Source organism: Trichechus manatus, unplaced genomic scaffold (assembly GCF_000243295.1).
Source record: "Trichechus manatus latirostris isolate Lorelei unplaced genomic scaffold, TriManLat1.0 scaffold00014, whole genome shotgun sequence".
NCBI lineage: Eukaryota > Metazoa > Chordata > Mammalia > Sirenia > Trichechidae > Trichechus > Trichechus manatus.
In genome coordinates, this window is record NW_004443950.1 from 14,753,748 (window position 1) to 14,766,700 (window position 12,953).

General features: G+C 34.6%; 1 protein-coding gene across 2 annotated transcripts in view; it reads right to left on the minus strand.

Annotated features, from left to right (window-relative positions):
• Positions 1-12,953, minus strand: part of RBL2 (RB transcriptional corepressor like 2) — a 55,834-nt gene that overhangs the window by 37,127 nt on the left and 5,754 nt on the right. For both annotated transcript variants that reach the window (XM_004371586.2, XM_023726902.1), the window contains 6 exons: positions 12,368-12,568; positions 9,527-9,591; positions 4,418-4,546; positions 2,784-2,944; positions 2,627-2,691; positions 1,882-2,068 (listed from right to left, as the gene is read on the minus strand). In XM_004371586.2, coding sequence (XP_004371643.1) covers positions 1,882-2,068; positions 2,627-2,691; positions 2,784-2,944; positions 4,418-4,546; positions 9,527-9,591; positions 12,368-12,568 — 808 coding nt within the window. The remainder of the gene's footprint in view (positions 1-1,881; positions 2,069-2,626; positions 2,692-2,783; positions 2,945-4,417; positions 4,547-9,526; positions 9,592-12,367; positions 12,569-12,953) is intronic.

Below are 12,953 nucleotides of genomic sequence, written 5' to 3' on the forward strand. Positions count from 1 at the left end.
GTTCTAGGGTTTCAGGATTGTTGATTCTCTGTTTGGCTTAGTTTTTCGGATCTTTGTTGTGGAGGGACGGCGTGGTGCTTCTGCCTAGAGCGCCATCTTGCCGGAGTCTCCCTCACAGGCTTTTAAGACCCCAGACACTACTCACCAAGGTAGAATATAGAGCATTGTCTTTATAAGCGGTGTCATGGCAATTGAGCTAGATGTTCCCCGAGACCATGATCCCCACAGCCCTCCGCCCAGCAATTCAGTCCCTCAGGGAGTTTAGCACTGTGCTCTTTTAAAGAACTATCTACATGGGATCAGACTGACAACAGCAGCTTGGAAGGTTAGATAGGAGGCTTAGGGGGGCAGTGAGTTTATGTCAGTGGAGGAGGAACAATTTGGAAAAGGAGGGTGAAAATGGTTACATGACTAGAAGAATGTAATCACTGTCACTGAACTGCACATGTAAAAATTGTTGAATTGGTATATGTTCTCCTGTGTTTATTTTCAAAAACAAAAATAAACAGATTTTTTAAAAAGCCCAAAGTCCTTACAACGGCTTCCAAAGCCCTACATGACCCACCTGTCCCTCTTGCCACCCCCCACCCTCTCTTCCACTTTTCCCCTCATGCACACTACTCCCACCATATTGTCTTTCTCACTGTTCTTACAACAAGCCAGTTATTTTCCTACCTGTTGGCTTTGCGCTTGATCCTCTCTTGGTCTGGAATGATTTCCCCAGATATTCACATAGCTTGTGTCCTCACTTCCTTCAGGTGTCTGCTAATATTACCTCCTCAGAAACACCTTGCCCAACCAACCTATCCAAATAGCACAAGGCCCTACTCTTTATCCCCACCCCCCACTACTTTCTATTACTACTCTATTTTATTTTTCTTCATACCACTGTCATCATCTGATATACTATGTATTTACTTGTTTGGTTATGTATCATCTATCTCCCCACACTAGAATATAAGCTTCTTTAAAACAGGATATTCATTGCTATTTTGCTCTTTGTGGTATCGCCTGTGTCCAGGACACAATCTGGCATATAGAGCATGTTCAAAAGATTCGCTGAATAAGCAGACCACTCTCAAGTCTGAAGTGGCTCACTTACAGGTAAGTTGCTCCCCTGAAATTACCCACACTGTCTCTGGAGGAAGGACCCTAGTGCACAGTGGCTAAGTGCTCAGTTGCTAACCAAAAAGTTGGTGGTTCCTACCCACAGAGGAAGATATGGCAGTCTGCTTCTGTAAAGATCACCACCTTGGAAATCCTATGGGGCAGTTCTACTCTGTCCTATAAGGTTGCTCTAGAGTCACTATGAGTTGGAATCGACGCAATGGTGAGTTTTGGTTTGCCTCTGGAGGCACTTGTCAGAAGCTGCATATATTCTGTGAACACCACACAACAGGAAGGCAACTATTACAGTCTCCATCATCCTAAGTGTCTGCCTGAAATACCACCCCACGATCCTGAAACTCAATTTAACAGAATTTTCTTACAGAATGAGGATTCTCAATTTCTCCACAGTTTCGTCTCCTGGATGAAACCACCAATTCAGGTCAATCATTGAATTTTCTGAATTCCTACTATGCTCATTATATATAAGCCTATATATTACTCGTCTGTCTTTTCAAAACCAACTACATGATATAGTCATTTAAATTTAGATTAAATTTGCCTTTTCTCAGACTTAACCTGAAACTTTGAAAGCTGATGTTAACAAAAATTAAATAAAAAAAATAAAGATAACCTTTTCAAATACGAGAACTATGACGGAAAAAAATTTTTTTTTCACATTGGAGGCAAATAAAACACACAAAATACAAATAAAACAGAACCTCCAGCATGTCTGCTCCTGTATTCCCATTCTTCTGGAATGGCTCACCTCACCTTGTCAAAGTGCTGCTGCAAGATGTTTTTCACCTGCACCCTCTCAGCAGTCTCTGTTCCTGAAGCAGTATTCAGACACCTTGAGAGAGTCCCGATTTCCTCCTCAGCATCCTCTCCAAGAAATATCCGCTCATCTAAATTTCCGACAGATAAAACATACTCCTCATAGGCCCTGTTGATGGCTTTACTATAGGAAAAAAAAAATACAGACAAGAAGTACACTCTCACAAAACTGCCATTTCAGTAAATGTTTTAGGCCACTTAATTATTTCATTCTTTTATTTACTAAAATTTCTGAAACTTTTTTTTTAAGTTAAATTACAGTGGGATTACTGTTAAGTATAAAATTCAAGAGTATAAAATGTAAGTTGCAACACTATGCTCATCCATTACAAAGTTTTAAGTATATTTTGCTGACAGAGTTTTAGGGTGGGTACCCTGTACCCAAGCTGCCTTGGAAGACCTTGGTACCTTCCACACCATCATTTTTCACCTCCATAGCTTCAAAATAATTTATTTAAATATATATATATATAATCTGGATGCTTAAAAGAAGCTTTAAAGAACACAAAATTCAATAAATTTAAAAAATATGTGCTTGTAGTAGTAGAATATTTATCATCCCTCTATACTGTCCCACAAATAACATTCTGAATTTCTAGGGTACAAACAGTAAAAACACTAAACTCTGAGGTTAAGGATACAATTTAAATAATGAAAAACATTTTATAACAGAAGTACTCACAAAGTCTCTCCAAAGTTCCCAGGCTCTAGAAACCCAGTAAGATTTTCTTCTTTTCCCTTAAGGAGCTAGCATAAAAGAAGAGATCCTTAAGTCATCACGGTAAATCAACTTTTTCCTCAGAAAACATTTTCACATTACTTCTTTGTTGTTTACCAACCTTTTTTTCATAAAGTTTTCTAATATAGGGCTTCCAGAAATGTTCCTTTATTCCCTTTGCTTCCAAAACTAGGCCATCATGTAAGGAACACAGTTTTTCAATGATACAAGGTGGGTCTGAGGAAGGTTTAGAATCCTTACCATGAAAATCTTCAGAAAAGCCTATGATGTATACAGAATTAAAAAACAGAGATATTAGTTAGCACTCACCAAACTGCTAACAAACCAAAACAAATAATACAGAGTCTAATCAGTAGTCAGCATGTGAACCTATTCAGGAAATAGTGTACATGGGCCCAATTTTGTCACTCTATTTAAATACACCTCAAAAAATAGCAAATAAAGGTAAAGTGTATTACTATTCAAAAGATTTCAGTTATTCAGTTATACATCTAGAGATGGTTAAGAGAGAAAAATAAAAACATATTGCCCTAAGATCTAAGAAGCACAAAAATAAAGTACAACTTTGCCTCACATTCAAACAAAAAACACCACTCTGGAAAATAATTACATTGTTCAATCAAAGATTTCATGCTCTCACTCAATTATTCTAGATGTACTTATCATAATAATTTACAACTTCTTCTTGCCCTAAACTTGGAGCAAGAGGAAAAAAAAAATACGAGAAAAATGAAAGAAAGGAAAAGGGAAGGGAAGCAGCTATATAGAAATAGAAAAGGGAGTTAGGAAGGGAATGAGAGAAAGGACAGAAAATAATATAAGGAACATTCAATTCAAACAAGGAGCATGCGAAGTAACTAAGTCCACTAACTTTAAAAATGTACCATGACAGTCAGGCAAGCTATAATTCTAATTAGAACCTCCCCCAAATGGAAACTGCCTAGAATCCTTCCATGGTGATTACTCAAATAGCAGCAGTATGAAATAACTAGCCCAATAAATATCTGAATATTTGCTTTGTAAATCATACTTTGGGCTCTTACTGTGTATCATTCATAGGAATCCCATCCTTCTAAATGCATTACCAAAATAATGATCATTTCCATTCAGCTCTTAGTTTAGGAGATGAAAATTCATTCTACTTATTTTAGAACCATAACTATTCCTCTTATGTACCAAAATTTGAAATGAAGACTCCTTCAATAAGTCCTTTTTGACCTCTAACTGTTGTCAGGCTAGAAGATTGCTAATGTAGAAAAATACTTTTGGCTTTAATGTCATTATTTTTGCTTTTTGGGGTTTCTTAATGCCTTCTCCTGATGAGTATCTATTTCAGAAACTTCTAAAATTGTTATAAAAGACTTTAAAGTTTGTGATATTTGAAACTGCTTTTTCCAAAAATATTTTTATACAGCACCTGACTCCTAGCTATACCATATTTTTACACAAATGACATGCACGTTACATGGTTTTTTGCCAACAGCACACCCTTCCCCATCCCACTATTTTCGTTAAGTGTGCTGCGTTGCACATTATATGCAAGGGCATGTTACCTACAGGGGCGTGTTATTTGCGAAAAATACAGTAAGTACTATGAGTAATTACGACAATGGAAGCTTTTCAAAAAACTTATATTCTCTGATGCTAGGAAACCTGTGCTATGTATACAACTCCCAAGATTAAACATAATGTAGATATGTGAGTTGTCCAATAATCTTTGATTTACAAACTTACCTTTAAAATTAGGGTTCACAAGTTCCTTACGATTGGGACACTGAAGGGCATTTCCATAAACTAAGTCCAAAGCACACAGCAGAAGATGATAGGAATTGACCAAATCATCACTAATCATGGGGAAATTGCCTACAGGATTAGAAACAGCTTATAGTTAAATTTGCATCAACTTTACAATATTTCAAAATAATTTCCTTTATAATGACATTACGTAACATTATACAAAATTGATTCAAGGTCTACAGTAAAGGTTTTGTCAAATTTTTTTTTTTTTAAGCATCTTAATTTATTTCAAACTCTAAACCAAACATAAAAATAACTAGCAGTGGGTTACAAGCAGCCCTTTCCAGCACTGGTCATTACACAAAAAGCAAGATCTAGGTGATTAGCTCTGTGTGTGGGTGTGGGTGTGAGTGGGTGTGTGTGTGGCTGTGTGTGGGTATGTGGGTGGTTAGACATATTTAAATATTTTAATTACTAAGGTACTTTTGCATATATATTTTCAAATTGTTTTATTGTGTTAAAAATATATGTAACAAAACATTTGCCAATTTTACATTTTTTGCTTGTACAATTCAATGACACTGGTTATATTCATCATGTTTTGTAACCACAAACTTACATTGTGAAATATTACTCTGATAGTTTAATAAACTTCTAAGAGTTTAATGTAAACTAAAACTACTCAAAATGTCATTTATTAATTCACTCAATGTTCATTAAATAAGCATTTATTAAATGCCTAGTAGCTGACCAAAACTTTATTATTATTGGTCTTTTCTTTCAAAATTCTGAACACAACTTCCCCCCAGAATCTCAAACTGTAAGAAATTATTTTGTATGAAAACATATTTTTCTATAATAAAAGTTATTAGAAATAGTGAGACAAGAACAGCTGAAAAAATGACTCATACAACTATTTTCCTCATTTATGTGCTTATAAAAGACTAGAAGCTATAATCAGAGTCCTAACAGTAATGTCTTTAATGCAACAGGAGCACAATTAAAGATATTTAAGTTCTAGAGCTAACATCCCAGAAAGAACTATTGGTAACAAAGAAATCAACCTAAACCTATAGAAACAGGTCGTTTCTGCAGGACTGGTTTATGTCTACCACTGAAAGCAGTTTTTACATACAGTTAAATAGTTTTATTATTCTTAGAAATTAAATATTTCTAATTTTTTTTTTTATAACTTCAAGCATATCCCTTTTTGGATATGTGTTTCATATTTATTTTACATTCTTATAATGTCAGTTGCATTGAATTTAAATAGCTAATGTACATCTGAAAATTATTTCTAAACTGGTCAAGATAATCTGGGCAGGATGATTTTTGGCATTTTCACAGTGCCTACCTAAATGGGTGCACACAAACACACGTGATGTTTCAGTTTTTTCTCTCTCCCTTTCTCCAAAGAGTTACCACTTACCTCAGCATATAAGGATAAACAACTCTTTTTTGTAGAGATGAAAATATTTAATCAATCAACTTAAATGAACTGAAGAGAAAAAATAGTTTTTCTGTTGCCATAAAGGTAAATGATAATAGATTAAATTCTGCATTTATGCAACCAAACTAACTAGCTTAGTTCTACTATGAGTAAGTTTAATATTAAAATATACTCAGTTATTCATATGCCCAACAGGAAGTGGAACCTACTGGTTTCAGGCTCCAAAGCCCAATACACCGACAAGCCTGAACTTGCCATTGGTGCTTGTCACAGAAGGCAAAAACCACCAGCACTATGTCACTTCTAACAAAGCGCTGAGATGCCCCTAAAGACCAGAATCTAATTTCACCTGCAGGGTATACCAACATGACATGCTTTTGACGTGTTTCAAATTCTGACCTTTCTCATTTTGTGAGATGTTTTTATGTTCCAATCAACAAAAATAACAGGTAAATGGGCACTTGTGTAATATCTGAAGAGTTGGCTTATTTATCAGGAATGAGAAGACTGTTTTTCTCAAGAAAAACAGAAAGTGACACCTACTGGATTTCAGGCCACAAAGCCCTTCCCACTGATAAAGTTCAAACTTGTCACTGGTGTGTGCCTGACATAAGAGGCCAACAAAGATAACAAAGAGATGGCTTACTCATCAGGAATGAAGATGATCTGGCCCGCTCACATGTTGCAGGGAAAGTCATGAGAAAAGCGAGTACAAAAGAGTAGATCTCTTTAAACCAAACAGTTTAACTTAACTAGTAAAGAATGTATGCCTTGAGCATTGTCCTCTTTTAAAGAATTATCTATACGTGATCAAATGACAACAGCAACTTGAAAGGTTAGATGCTTAGAGGGAGTGAGTTTACGTTACTGGTGGTGGAATAATTTGGAAAAGGATGGCGAGAATGCCTGCACAACTTGAAGAACGTAATCAGTGTCACTGAATTGCACATGTAGAAATTGTTGAATTGGTGTCTGTTTTGTTGTGTATATTTTCACCAAATAAAAAAAAATTAAAAAAAAAAAAAAGAGTATCATATTTTTACACAACTAACACAGGCTTTCCATGTTTGTTTGCCAACCGCGACCTCTCCCGACAAGGTATTTCTGTAAGTGCACTATGCTAATTTAGTTTTATGGCATGTAAAAAAAAATTGGCATAGCGGTGCTTATGAAAATACCTCAGAAGGAAGGCATGGCTGGCAAACATAGAAGGCACGCATTATTTATGTAAAAATACAGTAGACCTACCCTAAAAGTAAATCAGTCAAAAACTGAATAAAATCCATGAAGCTACTTTATCAGAAAAAAATCACAGTCCGGCATGCTGGACTGTGAGAGGACAAAGCTTTTCAAATGAAATGATTATAGACTGAATTAACAAAATAGAATTCAAACACAGAGTTAACTGCAGGGACAAAGATATACCATCCCAGTTGATCAAGTGAGACCAAAATCTAAATAATGATAATGAAATTATGTTTTAGAAGTTTATATAGTACCAAATACATTTACTCCTAAGCACACATATGCTATAAAAGATATAAAGAAAACATAAAAATCCTAAAAGTTAGATATACCTGTCCATTACAATCATATGAAAAGGTTAATATCATATATAATACCAGCTATAGCAAGTGAAGCCCTCTTGCAGCCATGACAAAAAATTTATATGCTCCTAAGCCTTATCATCTACAAAACAGGCTTTTCTTTATTCCATGCCACTGATCACATCACCTTTGTGTCCACTAAAGAAATATGCTAGTGTGATGGTAACCACAATGATTAAAACAGTGTATGTTCGGCAGAAGAAGGATTTTCCTTTTCAAGCCAAGCATTCGGCTCAGGGAAAGATGGATTCTCACTTAACTTGTTAGAAAGGACGAGCTATAATCAGACAAATCAAACTTGGAGAATGATGGGGTAACTCATTTTTGCCAGACTGCCTTCATGTCAACATGAAACCAAACACCAGATCTCAGTTCAAATCCCAATTCTGCTCCTAGCAACTAGTTCTGGGGCTTCAATGACCTCATATTTACAGTGAATAAGTTGAGCTAGTTGATCTAACATTAAGAGTCTCATATTTGATTTATGAAACTCCCTCTAGCTCTCTGATTCTTTGATTTTAGCTTCACATTTATTGGGATATTTTAGTGGCAAAGGCATTCCACATACCCTATAGTAAAAAGCTACATAACTATATTTTCTTCTTTAGATTACTAAGAAATATTTCTACACAGAAATACAAAGAGGACAAAAAGTAATAGAGGCGTATTTCACTGAATGCAGACCTTGGGTAGGTTAAGTGTAATAAGACGAGAAAGGAGAGAAAACAAATGGAATCTAAAGGCACTTGTAAAGCACATCTATCTGAGTGAGATGCAATGCAAAAAGTAATGTGAACTACTCTGAGGCTGATCAATCTTGAACTTTATGAAAGTCAGAGTCTTACTCAACCCATAAGACGTGACCTTCAAAAAATACAGCTAAAAAAAAAAAAAAGCATATACAGAATAATGTGTTTTCAATCCATAACTCAGAAGAATAGCTTTGAGGGAAAAGGATGTTATGTAAGAACAAAATTAAAGGAATTTCCATTTAATAAGAGAAGGTTTAAATATTATAAAAAATTCAAAAGACCATTTTATGAACAGGCAATATTTACAACTCAACAACATTAGGAAAAAAACCTAATAATAAACAAATAGACATTTCTCCAAAGAAGATATACAAATGGCAAATAAACACATGAAAAGATCTCCAATGTCATTAGTCATTAAGGAAATACAAATCAAAACCACAATGAGATCCCTCCTCACAAACACTAGGATGGCTGCTTAAAAAAAGAAAAAAACAAGTGTTGAGAAACTGGAACATTCTTCCATTGCTGGAAGGATTGTAAAATGGTGCAGCTGCTGTGGAAAACAGTTTGGAAGTTTCTCAAAAAGTTAAAAATAGAACTACCATATGACCCAGCACAATTCCATTCCTAGGTATATACCCCAAAGAACTAAAAGCAGGGCCTCAAACAGATACTGTTTCCTGCAGTATTATTCACAATAACCAAAAAGTGGAAACAACCCAAGTGTTCATCAACAGATGAATGGATAAACAAAATGCAGTATATATGTATAATGGAATATTATTCTGCCATAAAAAGAAATGAAGTTATAATACATGCTGTGACATTAATGAACCTTGAAAACATTATGCTAAGTGAAATAAGACAGACGCAAAAAGGCAAATACTAGACAATCCCATTTATATGAAATATCTAGAAGAGACAAATGCAGAGAGACAGAAAGACTGGTGGTTGTCATGAGCTGGGAAAAGGGAGGAAGCGGGAGTTATTGCTTAATCAGTACAGAGTTTCTGTCTGAGGTAATGAGAATGCTTAGGAAAAAAACAGTGTTGATGGCTGAACAATATTGTAAATGTGATTAATGCTGGATTGTCTACTTGAAAACTGTTAAAATGGCAAATTTTATGTTGTGTATATTTTACCGTAAGTAAAAAAAAAAAAAAGAACCTAGGTTTAAAACTCTTGAGAAACTTTTCAGTAAAAATCTTTTCTAGATACATAATATGAGTTGACAAAGTTAATAGACAACTGTTTAAATAATCTAAATAACATCTGAATATTACTATTTTCTTACCTTTTGCGTATATAAAAAGTACCCAACAAAACTGGAAAACTTCAGACACAGTACAAGGCTGTCGCCTGGGGGAGGAAAAAAAAGCCATAGACATTAGAAAAATACATCCCAAATGATTATACATTAGATGAGAAACAAAATCCACAGATAGAGGGAGTGATACTAGATTGTTTCACATTGAAAATGTGCAAGAAGTTCTGTCCCAGCCAAATATGGGTAGAAAATAGCTGGGAGTCAGAAAAGGCTCATTTTAGAAAGAAGAAAATTCTGAGGAATTTTTAAAGCTTTTCAAAGTCAAGATAGGTAAGGTGGGAAAAAAATGAGTAACAATAGTTCTGCTGATAACATCTGCAAAGCTGATGCTACTTTAAGACCTGTGTATGCAGCCAGCTATTTCCCCATTCTTTTCTCTATCCCAGCTGATAAACTGTTACTCTTCTCCCCAAAGATATCAGGTTATCTCAAGTCACAAAAGGCCTTCTTTACATAAACTCTAGGTTTCCTGTAATTCCTTATACTTCTACCCAGTAAGAGTACTTGTCATATTTTGCGAAGTTGACTGCTAATTGGCATTTCAGACCTGCTTTAAGCTTAGCTTTTCTGTCAAAACCTCTGCCAATGTTTTGATAAGACGTCTGTGGTTTTCACATCCCAGTAGCCTTACTCTAACAAAGTGCCTTGAAAAGCAAAATAGCCTGGAAAAGAGTTTGGAGACTCAGTTTAGTTCCAGCACTGTCATTAGTTAGGTACACCTGCTCTCCCATGCTTTAGTTTCTTCATCTGTCAAACTTATTCTCTTCCAAATTTATTCCTGCTTCGTTGCTTCTCTGTTTATTCTTGCATTTCCTCTGCACAGAAGGTTCTGTCTATATCTCCAAATTTATCTATCAAAATCCTACCCATCTTTCAAGACCGAGTTCACGATTTCTATGAAATCTTACCTGACTGACTCATCCAGAATTGATTTTTGCCGCAGAACTCCTAAAATCCTGTTACATATTTCATTTATGTGACTTTCATAATATGTTACATTCCACAAACTGGAATCTTTATGTATTTCTCTTTCCTCAATCATTGTATAAGCTCTCAGAAGAAAGACTGTCAGGTTTTTTTGTTTTTTAAATACTTATGCCCTTCATAATACTAACACAGTACTTGACACAGTATTCAATAAATACTTAGTAACTTTCAAAGAATACTGTATGTGAGAGGCAGTATAGATTCATGAGAAGCACATGGGTTCGGTCAGACCACCTGAGTCTCCACACTTGTTAGCTGTATGACCTTGGCCAATTTACCTACCCTCCCAGGGGCTCATTTTCCCCATCCGTAGTAACAGTATCAACCTCATGAAGTTTATCACAGGGATTAAATGAAGTAATACACATTTAAGTTACTTCTTGTCCCATAATAAGTGCTCAGGAAGTGCTATGCATTATGTTATTACCATTAGCAAAATATGCTAATAAAAATTACAGTGATATACATGTATAATTTTCAAATAAAGTAATCTCAAAATTTTCTTAATTACAGTTAAGAATATAATTATATACACTGATAAATGTCAACTCTAAAGTCATTTTCTATAACACTACGAAGAAAGCAGACGTTCTATACTTTTCTCTGAACAATCACATTGGTCTTACCCAGCACAAAGCTTCTGTCCAAACTTCAGGATACTTAACTATATAAACAGTTAATTCCCCTTTGCCTACTTGTAAGCAAACTAAACCAACTGCTTCTCTATCTGTGGGGTCAACTATATAAAATGTAATGGTTTATTTTTAAATCCTGCTTACTTACTGTAAACATATATTTCATAATTTTAGAAAACTTTTATTATATGAAAAGAAAGCGAACATCATTCTATGCAAAGAAATCCAAAAAAAAATAGTTGCTATCAAGCTGACTCCAACTCATGGCGATCCTATGTGTGTCAGAGCAGAACTGTGCTCCATAGCGTTTTCAATGGCTGATTTTTTTCAGAAGTAGATTGCCATGCCTTTCTTCTGAGGCACCTCTGGGTAGACTTGAACCTCCAACCTTCCAGTTAGTAGCCAAGTGCATTAGCTATTTGTACCACTCAGGGACTCCCAAATAACAATTATAGTAACTGCTTTTCTCCCCTTTTCTTGTCAACATTTTTCTAGTTCTATTTGAAGAACAAATTTGCATTTTTGCATTTATGAAAAAAACTTTTGTAATAAAGGTACAGAATTTGCTTCTCATAATTGTTCTTATCTATCAGTAAAGGTAGAAAACACTAAGCTTAAGTAAGTTTGCAGATCTTTCCATAAAGCATAAATTCATAGCAGTTTCAGGTCCTCTATTCTCTCCTCAATCCAGTTTCTCTACTTTTGACTGGTTGTAAACATCAAACTATGTAAAGACGGTATTTAATTACTAAAGAGGATTATTTGCTACTCAGTTTGACACTCAATAATAGAAAATATAGTGGCCAAATTTTGTACCTAGGAGAGCTAACTGGTGAAAATTCCTAAAGTCTGACTTTTGCAGTCTGCATTTTTAACTGTTTAAATAAAAAGGGAAACTTTAAATAAACAAAGACCCCCATACATTTTGCAATATTAAAGAACTCTGCCAACTCTCCATGGTAAACACACAATTAAAAGCAAAGAATTATTATCAAGAGAAAGCTTCTGTAATAAAGGTAGAGAACTTGCATCTCGTAATTGTTCTTATCTATCTGGGCGAAAAGGATTATGTATGAAATCAATTATTTTTTTGTATGACTAACATAAACTGAGGGATACAAATTTAGGGATCAAAACTGTAGCACAAATGTATATTCCCGACTAACAAATATAAATAAATGCATACCTCTGTTTTCTTCCTCTTTGTTGACGAGGTTGCTCCTCTTGAGGATATTTAAAAATGTCCTGAAAAATGGGTTCATATTTCTTAAAAACTACAGCAGAAACAGTGAAGTTTCTTTCTAATCTCTCAGTACGTTCTCGGAAATGTGGGGGTAGATTTGCCATGTCTTCCCACTTCTTCATCTTGTTAAAAAACTCAATTAAGCTGATATTTAAGATAAAAAAAAAAAAGTATTTTCACAATTAACATAAAGGAAAACTGTACAAATATAAATAGAGGTAAAACCAAATTACCTCATTATATTATTACTTTTAGACAGTGATATAAAATCATAACTCATGCCTCTAGCTAGCTTAATCTCTTACAGATTACAGATTGGTTTATTCTTCTGAACCTCCTAATCTACTTTTTTCTGAGACTGAGTTTGTTTTTAATTAATATTTTAAAAATACAAATTAACAAGAATAAGATTTAATAAATGTTAACATGTTTGATGAATTTTGCCTTGTTTGCCTCAGTTTTTTTTTTTTTTAATTTTTTATTTTATTGTACTTCAGGTGAAGGCTTACAGAACAAATAGTTTCTCATG